Source organism: Echinops telfairi, unplaced genomic scaffold (genome assembly GCF_000313985.2).
Source record: "Echinops telfairi isolate 266 unplaced genomic scaffold, ASM31398v2 ScPeMD7_7424;HRSCAF=8462, whole genome shotgun sequence".
In the NCBI taxonomy this organism is placed as follows: domain Eukaryota; kingdom Metazoa; phylum Chordata; class Mammalia; order Afrosoricida; family Tenrecidae; genus Echinops; species Echinops telfairi.
The window spans coordinates 94,753,388-94,768,928 of record NW_022111324.1 but is presented as its reverse complement, the minus strand read 5'-3'; the positions used below and the strand labels follow the sequence as shown (position 1 = coordinate 94,768,928).

At 44.5% G+C, this 15,541-nt stretch overlaps 1 protein-coding gene across 2 annotated transcripts in view; it reads left to right on the top strand.

Annotated features, from left to right (window-relative positions):
- LOC123522554 (androgen dependent TFPI regulating protein) overlaps nucleotides 1-13,140 on the top strand; it is a 101,778-nt gene extending 88,638 nt beyond the window's left edge. Inside the window, exons 5-6 of one of the 2 annotated variants that reach the window (XM_045297834.1) lie at nucleotides 2,183-2,250; nucleotides 12,079-13,140. In XM_045297834.1, the coding sequence (XP_045153769.1) occupies nucleotides 2,183-2,250; nucleotides 12,079-12,116 (106 nt within the window). In that variant the 3' untranslated portion in view covers nucleotides 12,117-13,140. Of the gene's footprint in view, nucleotides 1-2,182; nucleotides 2,335-12,078 lie in introns of both variants that reach the window. The other variant, XM_045297833.1, reaches the window with a different exon arrangement.
- The last annotated feature ends 2,401 nt before the right edge of the window (nucleotides 13,141-15,541 follow it).

Here is a 15,541-nt window from a genome sequence, read left to right as displayed (position 1 = left end):
GAGTTGTCATATTCAAAGCTCAAAGGAGGCAGTTCTACCCTGTCCTACAGGGTCTCCGTGAGTCAGTATTGACTCTCTGGCAGTGATTTAGTTTTTTGAATCTACCAAGTATGACGTCTTTTCCCAGGAAATAGTCTCTCCTGGTAACAAGACCAAAGTAGGTGATGCAAAGTTTTGCTGCTTCCAAGATAGATGTGTTTATTTCTTAAACTAAGGTGTGAATAAGATATTAGGGGATAAAAGGAAATTCCTGGCTAAGTCAGTCATTAGAACTCACATGGTTAGGGATACCCAGGAAATGTCTTTTGGAGACAAATCCAGTTGAAAGATGTAGTCGTCATTAAGGTTATTGACCAGATATTTTCGTTTCTCCCTTGCCTCTCTCCTCTCCCACTCTAGATGGGATGGTTATACTTCCCAACCTCCCAGTCGTTAGGAGGAACTATTAACAATTCTGGACATTCCACTGCCAGTAGAACCTGTGGTCACTTATCCCTTTGGTAGAACGACTGGCAAATTCAAGGTGGTGGCTGCTCTGTCAGACTGAGGACTACCAGAACAGATGGCCCTGGAGGACCAGTGAACCCAGTGGAGCATCAATCTATGTTGCAGCAACCACTCCAATTCAAATGTTGTTCCCAGTCTATCCGAATTGATACAAGAGGTATGCAGCCTCAGAGAAACAAGGCTGAGTAGTGTCGCCCTGTACCATCGCTCAGTGGGGATAGACACTTTTGAGCCCTGATTCAAGAGTTTCTATGTGTCCAGCACTGTTCCATGTAGTTAACTCTTAACCACCTTAGAAGATGTGTACTGTTAGCATTTCCACTTGAAACATGCAGGAGGGAAACCGAGACTAAACACATTGAGTTGTTCGAGCTCATAGTAACCCTTCAGGGGGGTGGAACTGTGGGTTTCCAAGACTGTAACTCCACAGGAGTAGAAAGCCTCATCTTTCTCCTACAGAGTGGCTGGTGATTCAAACTGTAGACCTTTACGCTAGCTGCCCAAAGCATAACCACGATGTCACCAGTGCTGAAAATCATCCTCGCTTTCACACTTCATAACTAGGTTCCCTGACTTTATACTCCTGTAAACAGTTACAATCTCAGGCCAACACGAGTCAGCATAGACTCAATGGCAGCAAGTTTGGTTTGGTCATTATTTTTGGTGTCATTGTTGTACATATGGTCACTATGAGTCAGAACCAATTCTGTGGTAGTGAACCACAACAGAACCAGGATTTCAACCATGATGGCCTGGTTCTAGCTTCTGTACCCTTAGCCAACTCTGAAGTACAGCTGATCGATGATAGCATTCCATTTGTAAAGTGATTTCAGACCTGGGCCTGACCTGGTGCGCTTGGTTTCCAGGAGGCTGCCTTCTAAGGTTTCACATAGGCATAATGGCTCCTCTCCTAGAAGTTTCTTTCCTTCTCTTATCTTCCATCATGACTTCTATTTTCTGCTCCCAAAAGCTATAATTGAGCCACCCTGTCAATCGATCCCTTCCTACTTACCACCTTCCCAAAACCAAACTCATCCGTCAAGTCATCTTTCTACCTTGAAGCATCTGGTGGCTTCGAATTGCTAATCTCCTGGGTAGGAGCCCGTCATGTAACCCACTGCACCACCATGGCTCCTACGTGGCGCTCTGACCATGGCCAGCTTCACGGACCATCAGTTAGATCCTAGGCATATTGTATCAGATAGTTGCCCATCTTACCCCAACAGATTTGGAGATGGAATCCAAGCTGCACCTGGGTCTTAGGAACCAAAACAACAACAACAAAATTCCACTTCTCTCACTGATAAGCAGCAAATAGTTGCCATCTTAGTGGGTCCCATGGCCCAGCCGGTCGTACACATCGGGGGAAGAAATAACTCATGTTCTTAACATGGTCTCTTTTGGCTAATGTTATATTTGATGTCCTCACATATTCTTTTACCAACATTGAATCCTAATGGATTAGGCAAATCAGCTAAACACAGCCTGTGAGTCAGAATGTTTTATCCAATTAAATTGATTTGTCCAGGAAAGACTCACTTGTGTTGCTTTGTGGGAACACTTCAGCTGTTGACAAACATCACTGCTGAGGGCTCTGGAATTCCAGCAATGAAAAGGAGAAAATGCTTGTTTCCCCCCTGCTAGCCTCATTGTTGTGACTTGTCATTTTGTGCAGGATCCTTTGGGTCTACCACAAGACTGGAACGTGGGTGTATCCTGTGCTTGCCAAATTAAGCCCAGCAGGTATACTAGCTCTCTTCTTTCTCAGCACCATCGTTACCATCACTATTTACCAACTTGGAAAGAAGCTCAACCACAGGACATGGGGTCAGTTATTTCTCTTTGATTTACACAATAATATCTCTCTTAACCTACTCTGCACTCTTTCTGGACTCTAAAGGAAAAATTAGTCCAACGTAGAAGGCAGTGATGTTTGATGTCTTTGTCCGAAGAATTCTGATAGGCTGTGAAAAAGACCGTAAAGAAAAAACCTGTGGGGGAATTTTCACTTTCTTAAAGGATCCCATCAAATTAACACCACCACCACCACCACCTCCCCTTCCCCGACCCTGCAAAATACCTCATATCACTTTAAGGCTAGAAACAATCTTGCTTAGAGAGCTCAGGACCAAGGTGGCACTGTCCCATCCTGAAAGCCTGGGCTCAAGGTCTCTCTTCCTTAAGTGGGGGCAGCAGCTGTTCAAATGGCAAGCTTTTCCCAAAGCAGGAGGAAAACCCACCCAACCGATCCCGACACAGGGGACAGGCACTCCCAGATGAGGTTCACCTGCCACCATTAGTTAGGTGGGCAAAGCAATGACCAGCTAAGGCAGCTGCACACTGGTCTGATCATCAAAGAGCAAGAGACAAGAAGGGTGAGGCTCACGAACCATTTCTCTCTTTGCACTTCAATTAATTCCCACATGTGTTCATTGGCCAGGTTGGCACAGTTGCCTTTAAAATTGGGGAGATTTTCTCGTAAACCCCACCCTTAAAAGCCTTTTGTGTGTGTGTGGAAAATGTAATTACTAAAAAGTCAGATTGCAAAATACCCATGATGTTTCCCTACCCAAAAGGAAGTGTGGGAACTCTCCAGTGATTCTGTGTATAAGAGAAGTCAAGGAGTCACCCACTGACCCCTTCCCCCCATCACACACCCACACACCAGGCTGTTCTATCAAAACCAAAATGGTGGAAATGGCATTTTCCACAATATTTATGACCTGGTGTGAAAACATCAGGCCTTGATATACATATATATATAAAATGACAGTTGCAGAAGGTTCCAGCCCTTGATATACATACATATATACACATATACACATATACATATAATGACAGCTGCAGAAGGTTCCATGTGTGTATTTCTGAGCAGAGGCTGAGACCAGGGAGAAGGAATCACAGAACTAAGATATTTCATGTTTTCTACTCTTGAAGAATGCACCTGGTTAAGAAAATCTTGAAGAGAATATTCTTTTTGGAAAACAAACCTTTTAAAAAAAGATATTAAAAAATGCTCCCAAATCAGTATCCCAAACCATAGGAAATTATCCAGGAACATGTGCTGACATTTTACGGTTAGAAACTGTTTCAAAACTAGTGTTGCTTCCTTGAAGTTCTGAGTAAAAGATTTCAGATGCCTTCCCCAAATCTCTATATTTTTTAAAAGTAGAAAAAAATCATTTGAATTTGACAGATATAAGAAGTACAGAGAAAACCCTGATTGCTCATAATAAAGAATAATAACTTTTATAATTAATTGTACTGAGTGCAATAACAGTTCATTTCTAGATTGCTACCATTATTGAGTTCGATAATCATTTCTAAATCGTTACTCTACATTGAATTTTACACATCTGTTAAGTTTTTAAAAAGTCACTATATTTATTATTATTGAAATCATTATTTTCAACACAAAGCTGTTTTTAATAAGCCTCATGTTAAGTATACCCACTCCTCACTCCTCCCCTTGGGTATAAGAGAATCAATGTGAAAGCAGTGGGTGACCACAAAATGAAGGATGACTACATCATTCCACAACTGCCAAATAATATTATTACATAACTTCCAAATTATATTATTGCATAACCATAAATCTACTAAAAAATTTGGCCCAGCCACATTGACACATAAACTTAACCATGACAGCATTGCTCTCACTCTTACCTCACATCTTAGCATTCAGATATATGTCGTTGATATCCCAAATCAATTGTAGATCTAGGAATAAAATGTCAGATAACAAGATAGTCTGTAAGCGAGGGGTTAAAAACCCAGCCAAACTCACTGCCATCAAATCCATTCCACTTCACAGAAACCCTATAGGACAGGCTAAAACTGCCTCTGTGGGTTTCCAAGACTGCCACTCTTGATGAGCTGAGAAAGCCTTGTCTTTCTCCCAAAGTGAAGAATTGGTGCACTGTCTTGGTTTCTCACTACATTAGGTCCCATGGAGTAAAAAGGCTGACATCCACACCTGGAGCTTCACTTACATTGTGCACGTTTGAATGTTCACGAATGACAATTCAGACTGTGTTTGTTTCCCCTCTCTCTCCAGTAGAGTTTTAAAAATAGAATTCATATAAAGTCCTATTGCAACAGAATAGGGTCATCAATGCATGAGCTACTGAACAGTTCTTAATTAATGACAGATTATTGAATCAGAATGTAAACTAACCCTAGTCCCCTTGGGTTGTAATAGAATCCCTCAGTGGTATAAATGGATAAAAGTGTGCTTGGCCACACACTGCAAGTGTGGCTGTTTCAGTCCCCGGAGAGGCCTCTTGGAAGTAAGGCCTGGCAATCTACTTTCGGAAAACCCTATGGAGTGAAGGTCTACTCTAAGGCCCAGGGGCTGACAAGAAGTCTGAATCAACTCTACAACAACTGTGTTTATTTGTATTTTGTTAAAGATTGCAACAGTGGCGAATCTTTTTCATCTACAGACAGAGTGACCTATGTGAACATATTGTACCGTACCCCATTCTGCTTAAAACACTTTAACTTCGGTTTTCAGGTGGAAGTCCAAGGCTGTCGGGTATTGTTCATACAATTCTGTGATGTCCCAGAACATCTTTTCCCTACATATTTATATTTTCTCATCTCCATGAACTTCAGTCCCTCACATCCCCAGTCATTGCCTAGACCACACACACTCATCTATTTCAGCTCGGATCAGATGCTCGTCTCTTCCTAGAAGTTTTGCTGGCCTGAAGAGGTTCAAGAAGATGATGCCTCTCAGGTCTTCACAGCTCCCAGTAGACCTTCTAAGCATCATACTCACCACTTCACTCTCTTGCTTTATCATCCCTGCTTTAGGGATTTGGAATTACACTAAACCCCGTGTTTCTTGAAGGTGAAGACTATGTCTTGGCCGTCTTGGAACCTCTCCCCCATTTCTATTAGTTTACTCATTAGATCAATCAATGAAGACAAAGGCTTTCTCCCTAGGTATTAGTTGGGACAAAGGTATTGTAGAGATAAGCAACAAAGAAGGACTCTGATGATTACATATTAGAGATTTAGACAGGGTGTTTAGATAGTATAGACAGTTATGTTGTGGGATACTTCTCAATGAACTGTTGAAGGCAGTACCACCAGGAGGAAGAACATTATCATGAGGATCAAGAAAACTGGCGTATGTTCTTAACCTGGCTACAAAATAGCCATGTAACCTAATGAGATATACATCAAGACTTGGCTTCAATGCCCTTAGTGAGAAGATGGCCTCTAAGTATGATGACCACATATCCCAATTCGAAGATAGTATTATATTTATTCCTGGTGGGAGCCTTGGTGAAGCTGTCTGTAGGTGTTGGATTGCTAACCAGAGCCAGTGGTTCAAACTCTGCTCCCACAAAGACTTATCCTCCGAAATCCTGTATAGGGTTGCTATGATTGGAAATGGCCTTGATAGCTGTGGGTCGGGTTTGGTTTGATCCCAGTGTCCATAACATTTACCGTTGTCTCAGCTAGGACACTGGTGATTCATTGGTACAATTTTTACTTTCCATATGGGAAAATTAGGATCCTTTCCTGGCCAATGCACCTCAGGCACAGCCACCACCCATCTGCCAAGAGACGCTGTGTGTTGCTATGAAACGGATTTGTTTAAGCAGAACTTCCAGACTAAGACAGACTAGGAAAAGAGGTCTAGTGATTTACTTCTAAAAATCACCCAATGAAAGCCTTGTGACTTACAACCGTCTGATTTACAAGTGATCATAAGGATGGCATGGGGCCAAATAGAGTTTTGCCCTGTGGTGTATGAGGTCAGCATGCACCAGAGGCTGACATGGCAGCAGCTTTAATAGGCTTGAACACCATACTATCTGTTCTACTACCTCTGAGCCTCTCTCGAGTCCGTACGTTTTAGATCAAGGGTCAGCAAACTTTGGAGAGGGAAGAGCCAATCCTGTCCCTCACAGCCATTTAAAAATTATTCAAGAGCCATAAATATGTGTATACAAGCCAATGATATCCTATGGCCCCAAAGCTGCATTGTCTGAATCATATCCTTTAAATAAAGCCATAATCGTTTTCTTTTCATTTTCGACTTTACTTCAGAACCACATGTACACATCAAAAGAGCCACATAGGGCCCAAGAGCTCAGTTTGCTCCAAGGAAACATATAGTCACCTAATCTGTCCAAATCCTGGGGTAACCCTGGCTGTACAATCGCTGGATGTCCATCAGTTTCTGCATCCTAACCTGTGATTATCAGTGAGTGACAATGAGGTGAACAAGAAGAACCAGAGAGAATAACCTTGGAGAATGTGTGCTGAGCTCCTGCCCAGAGCACATAGACGTCAGAAACCGGCCTTGCCCACAGGAAGCAGAGTCATGACTCTCAGGTAGGTCCTGCAGCCCCTCATGGAGATGCTGGGGCTCAAGAAGGTGGTAAGAGATGCAGAAGGTTGCACTGGCTGCATTGTCCCTACCTCACTCTCTGTCTTGTCCTAGCTTTTCTGTGGCACAGTCTCTCTTCAGTTGCTGTGGCAGTGAGTGGGATGAGCCACTCACCAATAAAGATTCCGTGTCTATCTTTTGGGAGGACTCATTTGTAACATGAATCCAAACAATGAATAGAAGCAGACATGCGGATGCAGTCTGCCAAAGTACTGCTACCTTGTCCATGGTGTCTGAGCCTCTGGCCACCTCAGTCCAAAACTAATTTTCTTCTCCAACTGGGAGAAAGGGGCATTGAGAACATCTTACCAGAGGCCCCCTTCTCTACGCTGTCGTGTATAATTTTCTTTTCTTTTTCTCTTTCTTGATGATAGGCACTCGGAGGCTGACACTAGGACACAAATCCCTCAGGAAGAGAAACCTAACCCACAAGAGCTATCAAGCACAGAAAGGGGCTAGCCTTCACCAGGCAAAGTGGCAAGGCCTCTGATATGGAGTTGTGGCTGGGGCGGCATCATCTTAGCCATGCCCATGACTCTCAGGCTAGAGTGACGTGCGCAGGCTGTTATTTGCCTGGACCCTTGATTATAAGTCCTTTCCTTCCCAAGGCACATTGATAAATTGAACACTTCAGTCTGAACCAGGGACCTTGGGATGGTCTCTGTGTCAGAATGACATTAAGATTCTCATTTAATACTATTTTGTGTAAGCCAGATGTTGTTCTTTTTTTTTCCTTTTTAAAGATCTAGTGAAAGCAGCTTAACAGTTCTCTAGTCTACGCTCGATTGTAGCCATTGGGAGCGGGGGGAGTTGTCTCACATATTATGCCTGATAATTGAGTAATGGAAGAATCATCTCGTGAGGTGATGTGTACTTCTGAAGCTAGCTCCCATCGGACAAAGGCAGCCTTAAATCAATAGCCCCAGTAGATCTCCTTTGGGCCTCTCTTGAAGTGTTTATTTCCCAGGTACACCTCAGCAAACCACAGCAGACTGGGTAGCTTCAAATGATAGAATGAATTGCCCGACAGCTCTGGAGTCTACAAATCTGAATTAAGGATGTTACTGGCAGGGCCACTTCTCACCAATGTCTTTGGGGGAAGATCTTCTCGTCTCTTCCATTGTCCGGCAGCTCCCACTTTCCTTAACCTGGCGATACATCTTGACACGATCATCATCTTTCTCGTTCTCTGGGTCTCTATCCTCTTCCATGAGACCACTGCTTAATATTGAATGGATCGGGACCCATGCAATCCCAGCATGACTTCATGCTGACTGATAACAAACTCAAGGACCATTTCCCATTTCCAGGTGACAGAGGATAGGATGGCGACATATCTTTTGAGGGGACACAATTCAGTCCATAACACTTGCTCTCACTTCATAGTTCCTAAACTCAGAGTCCACTCTGTAGTCTTGCTCATCCCTCTCCCTCGCAGGGGTTCCCCAGCCTGCCTTCTATATTCTCCCTACTATTCTTCACTGTGACTTTGTCTCTTGGATGCTCATAGCTCATGCCTCTCCCCAATTACATGCCTTCGCTAGCTTTTCCCAGCAAACCCAGGGAAATTAGACACTTATTCTCCAAATATTCATTTCAATGTATAGTTTTTCTGATTATAGGTGCATGGTTGGAAACTTTGGTGGATAGTATGTTTTTATCTATTTGGGTCTTAATAGTTGAAATAATAAAGTTTATCATTACTTACGGTCTCTATAGTTATGTAAATTAAGAGCATAGTTTCTTTGCTACACCAGTAGAAACCATTTGGCTTCTGCCTGAGACGAGGAGTCAAGGCTTGACTGAAAAATATCTCTGCCCCACGATGTTGACAGAAGAGAAAGAAAGGCCTAAACCCACAGCTGCCAATTAAGAGGGTTTCCCCTGGGAAAGTATCCCCTTCAATCAATAAAAGCACTGTATTAATTTTTTTTTCCCAAAAAGAATTTGAAATCCACTTTATGCATTTTTGTTGAAGCAAGATATACAATCTACTACTAAATCAGCAGTTCTCGTATCTCTCCATTTGACATGTAGAAACCTGGCTAGAAATAATAAATGGTGGCAGCTCAAAGAAGCCTAGACACTAATTACCTCCCTGAGAAGTCAAGTTTATGGGTAATTTCCTCTGCTAGGAGTGCAAAGGCAGATGTGATTTCTGAGGTACTCATCTCCTACAAAGCTCTATCAAATGAAATGACCACTGGAGTTTCACAGAAATGTTTGGGGAACTTTCCTCTTGTCATAGCTTGGCAGGTATGTCAAAGTATCATTCAGGGTTCGTCAGAGGTACAGAACCAACAGGAGACAGACAATTGACTGATAGATCAGAGACATCTAGATAAGAGCAGGAAAAACACAAAAGATTGATTTATGTTAAAGACTTGGCTAATGAGATCGTGGGAGCTGGGAAGTCCAAAGTCCATAGGGCAGAATGTAAACTGGGGATGGAGGAAAGATTTTTCTATTAGTCTTGAGGGGAATGCCACCTTCTCCAGGAAGCAGCCAGTTTTGCTCCTAGGTTATCAATTGACAGCATGGTGCCACCACATTCTCCAGGGTAATCTTCTTGAGTTAACCAACTCATTGTGAATATTACTCATGTCAACAAAGTACCAACTGAGAACCATAGCCTAGCCAAACTGGCACATCACATTAACCATCATAGGGAGTTTGCTAGTGTTCTGCCTAGCTATTTGGTTTGAGATATGGGAGACATGGGCCCAGGAAAGGAGCCATCCATTCTCCTCTCCCAACACAACTTTCCATCTCTTCCCACCCCCACGCCTGGCTGCTTTTCTCTAAGCTTTTCTGAAGTTGGGACCAAACAAAAGCCCAAACTGACTGCCATCAAGTTGATTGTGACTAAGAGCGATGCTATAGGCCAGAGTAGAACTGCTCATCTAGGTTTCTGAGGCTCTGAATCTTTATGGGAGCAGAAAGCCTGCCAGCATGAAGCCCACCGTGCCACGAAAGTCCCTCCTTAAATGGAGAGGGGACTCTCAAATGCTGGCGCCTGGGTTTGAAGAAATGGTATTACGATCAGTTTGATGTGAGAGGAGGAAGACTGGTACATAGCTTGGGTATAGGATGTCCTGGGAACCCTCAGAGTGACTACAGGGGGAACATATTTGGGAAGCGCTTGAACATGAGGGGATTAACTTGCCATTTCATAACAAATGTTGATCCAAAGTGAGTACCACAGAAAAGAAAAGGGAGCATGCTCATACGTACTTAATATATGAGAAGGCACAGTTGAGGAGGTGAGAAATCACATCAAAAATAAAGAATGAGTGGAAGCACAAAGGAACATAATAGAGCTGGCTAATGCTTCAGTGGGGTGACGGGGTTAGTCTGGATAGATGAGGAGTGGCAGAAGGGAGGTGCCTCCCCAATGGTCGTGGAAGCTGTGCCTTCATAGGATGAGCTGTCCTAGCAATTCAGCGTCGGGTGGGGACTGGGTACACACAAGAGCTCAAGCCACCGTTCTCTAGAACCTCAGCGAGGGGGACTTATAGTGAAGTGAAATTAGCCAAAGATACTTCGTGTTCACTGTTAAGGACAAAACTGATGAAGGGAATGGCTTTTGAGAAAGGCAGTGTAGATTTAGGAGTGCAAGGTGGTTGTGATCACAGGAGAAGAGATCACAGGAGAACAAAAGGAGCAGGGTGCCCACTTCCCAGGGTGGATGAGAGGAAGTTGAGAAAGTGTTCAGTGCAGGACACCAGCATTTGGCAACAGACAGGAATAATACTGAGTTAATGAAGATTCAGACATTTCAAAGCTTCTGCAAAGATATGTGATCATTAAATATAGAGGTATCAACTTGTTGGCTGAATTTAATGGCATAATTTCCGCAAAATAAAGCCTCTATAAAGAACTTACTAAAAACTAATCATTAGGGTGGTACTTTTCCATCCTGGCTGGTAAAACAGGGCTTTGAACTAGTTTGAACTAGTCCAGCCGAGTCAGTAAAATCAGTGCAGCCTCGCATCGGGTACACGTGGGTGTAGTGGAACGCTAACCAGAATGGCTAAAACCTGGGGCTGAGTACCTGGAACGGAAGGCTTGGACGAGGTATAGCGAACCTGCTTCAAGAGCTTCCTGGTAGGATCCTGATGCTGATGAGATTGGATTGTTTGCAGGACTGTTGAGAGTGACACCCATTCAAATGAATGGGGCAGCAACGTTTGACTCTGTCTCTCGTGGGATTTAGTTGCGATGCCAGCAGGGACATACTCCCTTTGTTTTCTGAGAGAGAACTTACGTTTCTAGCAGTTAGTTGTCTGTAATTTTTCCCGATTCAGTTATCAGTCCAGTACACCCACATTTTACAACTTCAGTTCCATTTCATTGTCCGTGACTGAACCAACAAGGAGTTTTGCTGGTGACTCGACGTGGAGAGAGGCCCTGGAGGGACCCCTAATTAGGATCTGCTATATTTACTCCTTTTTGAGGGACTCTATCTCCATCTACAAATTGCCAAAGTCCACCAGTGGGCTGTGTACAACCTGCTGCCACTCATCTAAAGGGCCTCATATTCGATACGCAGAGCCCCATGCACACAGAGGCCGTGTTTGTGACTGGCGAACTGAGCAGAGCTTCTTGCCTTTGTCGCAGTGGGACCTCCTTGACACAAACAATGCACAGCTGTTGTCCTTTTACCCCACTGAGCCTTCCTCCCACAGGCTTTTTGCTGAAGCACGCTAGGGTAGTTTTTAACATGTGGCTGTAAAATAAAATTAGCATAATGCGCTTATGAAAATACCTTGAGAGGTGTGGTTGGCCCCAAGCTGTATAACACACGTATTATTTGCATAGAATATAGTCATCATTCCTAAAGCACTCAAACCCATTGCTGTAGAGTCAACTCCGATTTCACGGAGAACTGTGCTCCATAGGGTTTTGAATGACAGATTTTTCTGAAGTAGATCACCAGGCCTTTCTTCCAAGTTACCTCTGACTGAACTTGAACTTCCAACCTTTAGATTTCATTGTACTACACAAAGACATAAGTTGTTTCTCAGAGCCTCTGAAGGCATATGGGGGACATGTTTTACCCTCATCTTTCAACTGGTTTGAGGCTGGGTGACTTTCCACCTACACAAGAACTACTAGGAAAGCCTAAGGTCTGAGGTCTCTCTCTTTTCTTCTTTGCGCAGGTGTCATGGCACAGCCAGGGAAGCAGAAGCAGAAGTGATTGCATGTTGTTTTCCAAGACCAAAGAAGAAGAAATCAGCAGAGTTCACCTTCATAGTTGTGTTTTGTTTTTACTAGTAAGGGGAGGTGGTGGCAAGGCATAGAAAAGTAAAAGGGATAGGAAGTTATATAAAAGTTTAATAAGTGGGTTATGAAGGTAGATGGATTTGAGGGTTCTTGTGTTTTTACATGCTCCCAGGACACTCTGAAAACATCTCCCGACAACCCAGAATATATTACCAATCCTCAGAATGTACTGGAGATTGTCTGTGGCCAAAATCTGGTCAAAGGCCAAAGAGCTCACATAAAGTCAGGGTTAGAGACATTTCCAGGAAAAGGGAACTTGGAATCATCCACATTGTTCACCTAACAGAGGTAGAGACCAAGGCTCCCTTCTAGATAAGATGCTATTTGCATGAGAACAAAGCACTAACCCCCACCCAGTGCCGTAATCTCCTCCCTGGGGGAGGGAAAGCCAGTATGTTGGTAAATTAGCTGGAATCCCCGCCCCCCCAATGGATTGATCATTCTATTTTTCTGCTAGATCTAGGTAGAAATATAGGGAGGAATGTGCCCCTTACTGGTGTTGCCAATCTTACTGGGAAGATTGCAACTTGACTGGGGCATGTGAAAATAGTTGCCAACCACATTGAGAATGACGTCCCCCTTATGAGCCTTATTAGCCCCTTTTGGGCTAAGTGTACACACGGCATTATCCAAATTTTCTCCATATGAACCAAGATTCTTCACCAAATGAGTGCTATGCTTTATGCTCAGGATGCCTCGGGGTCGGAGGTGCTATAATATATGATTATAGCATAGGATTCTAGCTACAAGATTAGACAACTGAACGACACAGAACTGGGTTGAGCTAGCTGTGGGCTTACAAAGCTGATTGTCGTATTTGATTACCAAGCACATTCAGGAGCTCTCCTTTCCATGTTCCTGGGCCCTGGTTTATAAGCTCAGCTTTTGAAGAACACAAATGTCAAACATTTAATGGGAAATAAACATGCTCTACTCTACCAGTGTGCCACCAGCCCTCTCTGTCTTGGGTGTTAGCTCAACGGTCAACTGTCCTCGGGTTCATCAAGCAACAGGAATCCAGTGAAACTGGATCCCGGGAGCAGTAGGAGAGGGAACAGACTATGCCACAAAGCCTGCTGGCCATCCTCTCCTTTGCTACTATTAATAAAAAGGAGCCACAAGTCTTTTCCTTACTAAGCTGGGAACGCCACCTTCTTCTCCCCACACCTGCTGCCTCTAGACTGCTCCAAGCACCTGCTCTCCACAGGAGCCCAAGCATAGTTGTCACAGTGGAAATTCCCCAAATGCGAAGGCCGCGGGGGGATCACCCAAATTTTCCACCACCACCCCAACCCCCCAACCCCCACCCCCTTCTCAGAGTCATAGTAAGCTCTTGGCTGGAAGGAACCTGCCCATTTCTATTTGTGGCTGCACTGTCCCTAGAACCAAGTAAGTCTGGATGGCTGCATGCCTGGCCACTGTGCCATAGCCATTCCATCCAGCACCAGAAAACGACAGAAGCCTTTCCCATTCAGGGCATGTGCCAGCACACCTGTACCCTCCTCGGGGCTGCTGTAACTTAAAGGGTATAGAATGAAATGGTTACAGTGGACATTGATTAGACACTCATTAAAAAGTATATAAGAACTGCTACCGTGGACTACCCTAGGAGGCCCTTAGTAGCTATAAAATAGCAATAATAAAACCCCCCAAAATCCGAGCAATAATATCCATATTGGGTCGTGTAACTTACCACCACTTTCACCTCTGGTACCTCATTTTATCTTCATGTAAGTGGAAAATGTCTTATAGCCTGGCTTTACTAATGAGCAAACCAGGTTTCAGATAAACCCTCTGGACATAATGAACAATTTAAAGCTCTGATAGCAAGCGTTGTCCAGCTTCCCCGGTGTAAATACTCTTACCCTGGCCTTTTGCAAGATCCCAGCGTGAGGGAACTGAAGCACCAGTTGGGCCTCACGAGCCCCGTACGGTGGCGCCAGCACACCACTGGCTTCAGAGGAGAGGCACGTCATGGCCACAGCAGCATGGACGCTCCCAAGACTGTATCCCTTCCTCCTGACTGCAGAACAAAGCAGAGACTAGTCATTCAAAATATGGTCTCTGGGTGGTGCCAACAGTGAACATGCTCAAGGACTAGCCAGAAGGTTAGAGGTTCAAATCCACTCAGAGTTAGTTTAGAAGAAAGGCCTGGGGGTCTTTGTCCAAAAACCAGCCATTGCACCCCCCCACCCCCCCACCACCACCCTCCCCACACACAGTCACCCTGCGAATCACCTGAATGACAATCATTTTGTTTTTGTTTTCATTCTGGTTTTTCTTACCCAGACAGGCAGAGAGAGGGCAGTCAGCCCTGCCCCAAGGACTGACCCCACCTGTGTGTATGGGCTCATGTTGCTATCGTTCACGTGAAATCCACATTGAATTCAGTGGAAGACTTACCTCGATCATGTAGGTAACACAATAACCTTCCCCGTACCCACCCACAGACTTACCTCGATCATGTAGGTAACACAATAACCTTCCCCGTACCCACCCACAGACTTACCTTGATCATGGAGGTAACACAATAACCTTCCCGGTACCCACCCACAGACTTACCTTGATCATGGAGGTAACACAATAACCTTCCCCCTACCCACCCACCCGAAAAGGGTCATACTTTTGCTGATTATTTTCAGCTCCTCTGCACCTACTCGCTTGCAATACTTGTCATAACAGGAAGCCAGTTGCACATAGCTGTAATCCCAAATGTGCAGGGACAGTGAAGGGCCTGCAGAAGGGAGGCGATGGACCTCCTCGCAGGCCTCAGGCTGAGCCCCGGACTCACCCCAAGTCTGGGTGTCCCTCCCCCCAGCTCCAGGCCGGGGCATGCGAGATCAGGGTCCGTACCCAGACAGCCTGGGCTTCCTTTCTCCGGGAGTTGGCAGCGCCTTTTGTCTTTTTTTTTTAAATAAAGCATTTGAGTAGGCAGCAAAGCTAGTCAGAACTGTTTATTTATAGCTGTGGCGTTTCAATGCTGTAGAAATTAGAAATCATTGCTGAATGAGGCCCGCGCCCACTCACACCGGCAGGGCCGCTAGCTGTGAGTCCTTTCACGCGTTCCCTGTACACAGTCTAAAACGGGAGAAAATGACACGCTCCCAGCCCAGTGACAGAGGCCCCGCTAAACGGCACGGCAGAAAACCTGCAATTATTTTTCCTCAGCACAATATGGGGAGTACGACAGGTGCAATTATCCAATATTATTTAACAGCACCGGTTTGTGGTGGAGAGAGAAAATAAAGGTTTCCGTGTCTTAGAGGGAAAAAGAGGAGGAAAAAGAAGCTGTCTCAGGGCTTCTGTTGCTGTGGATTAAGCTGTGTTATGTAAATGGAA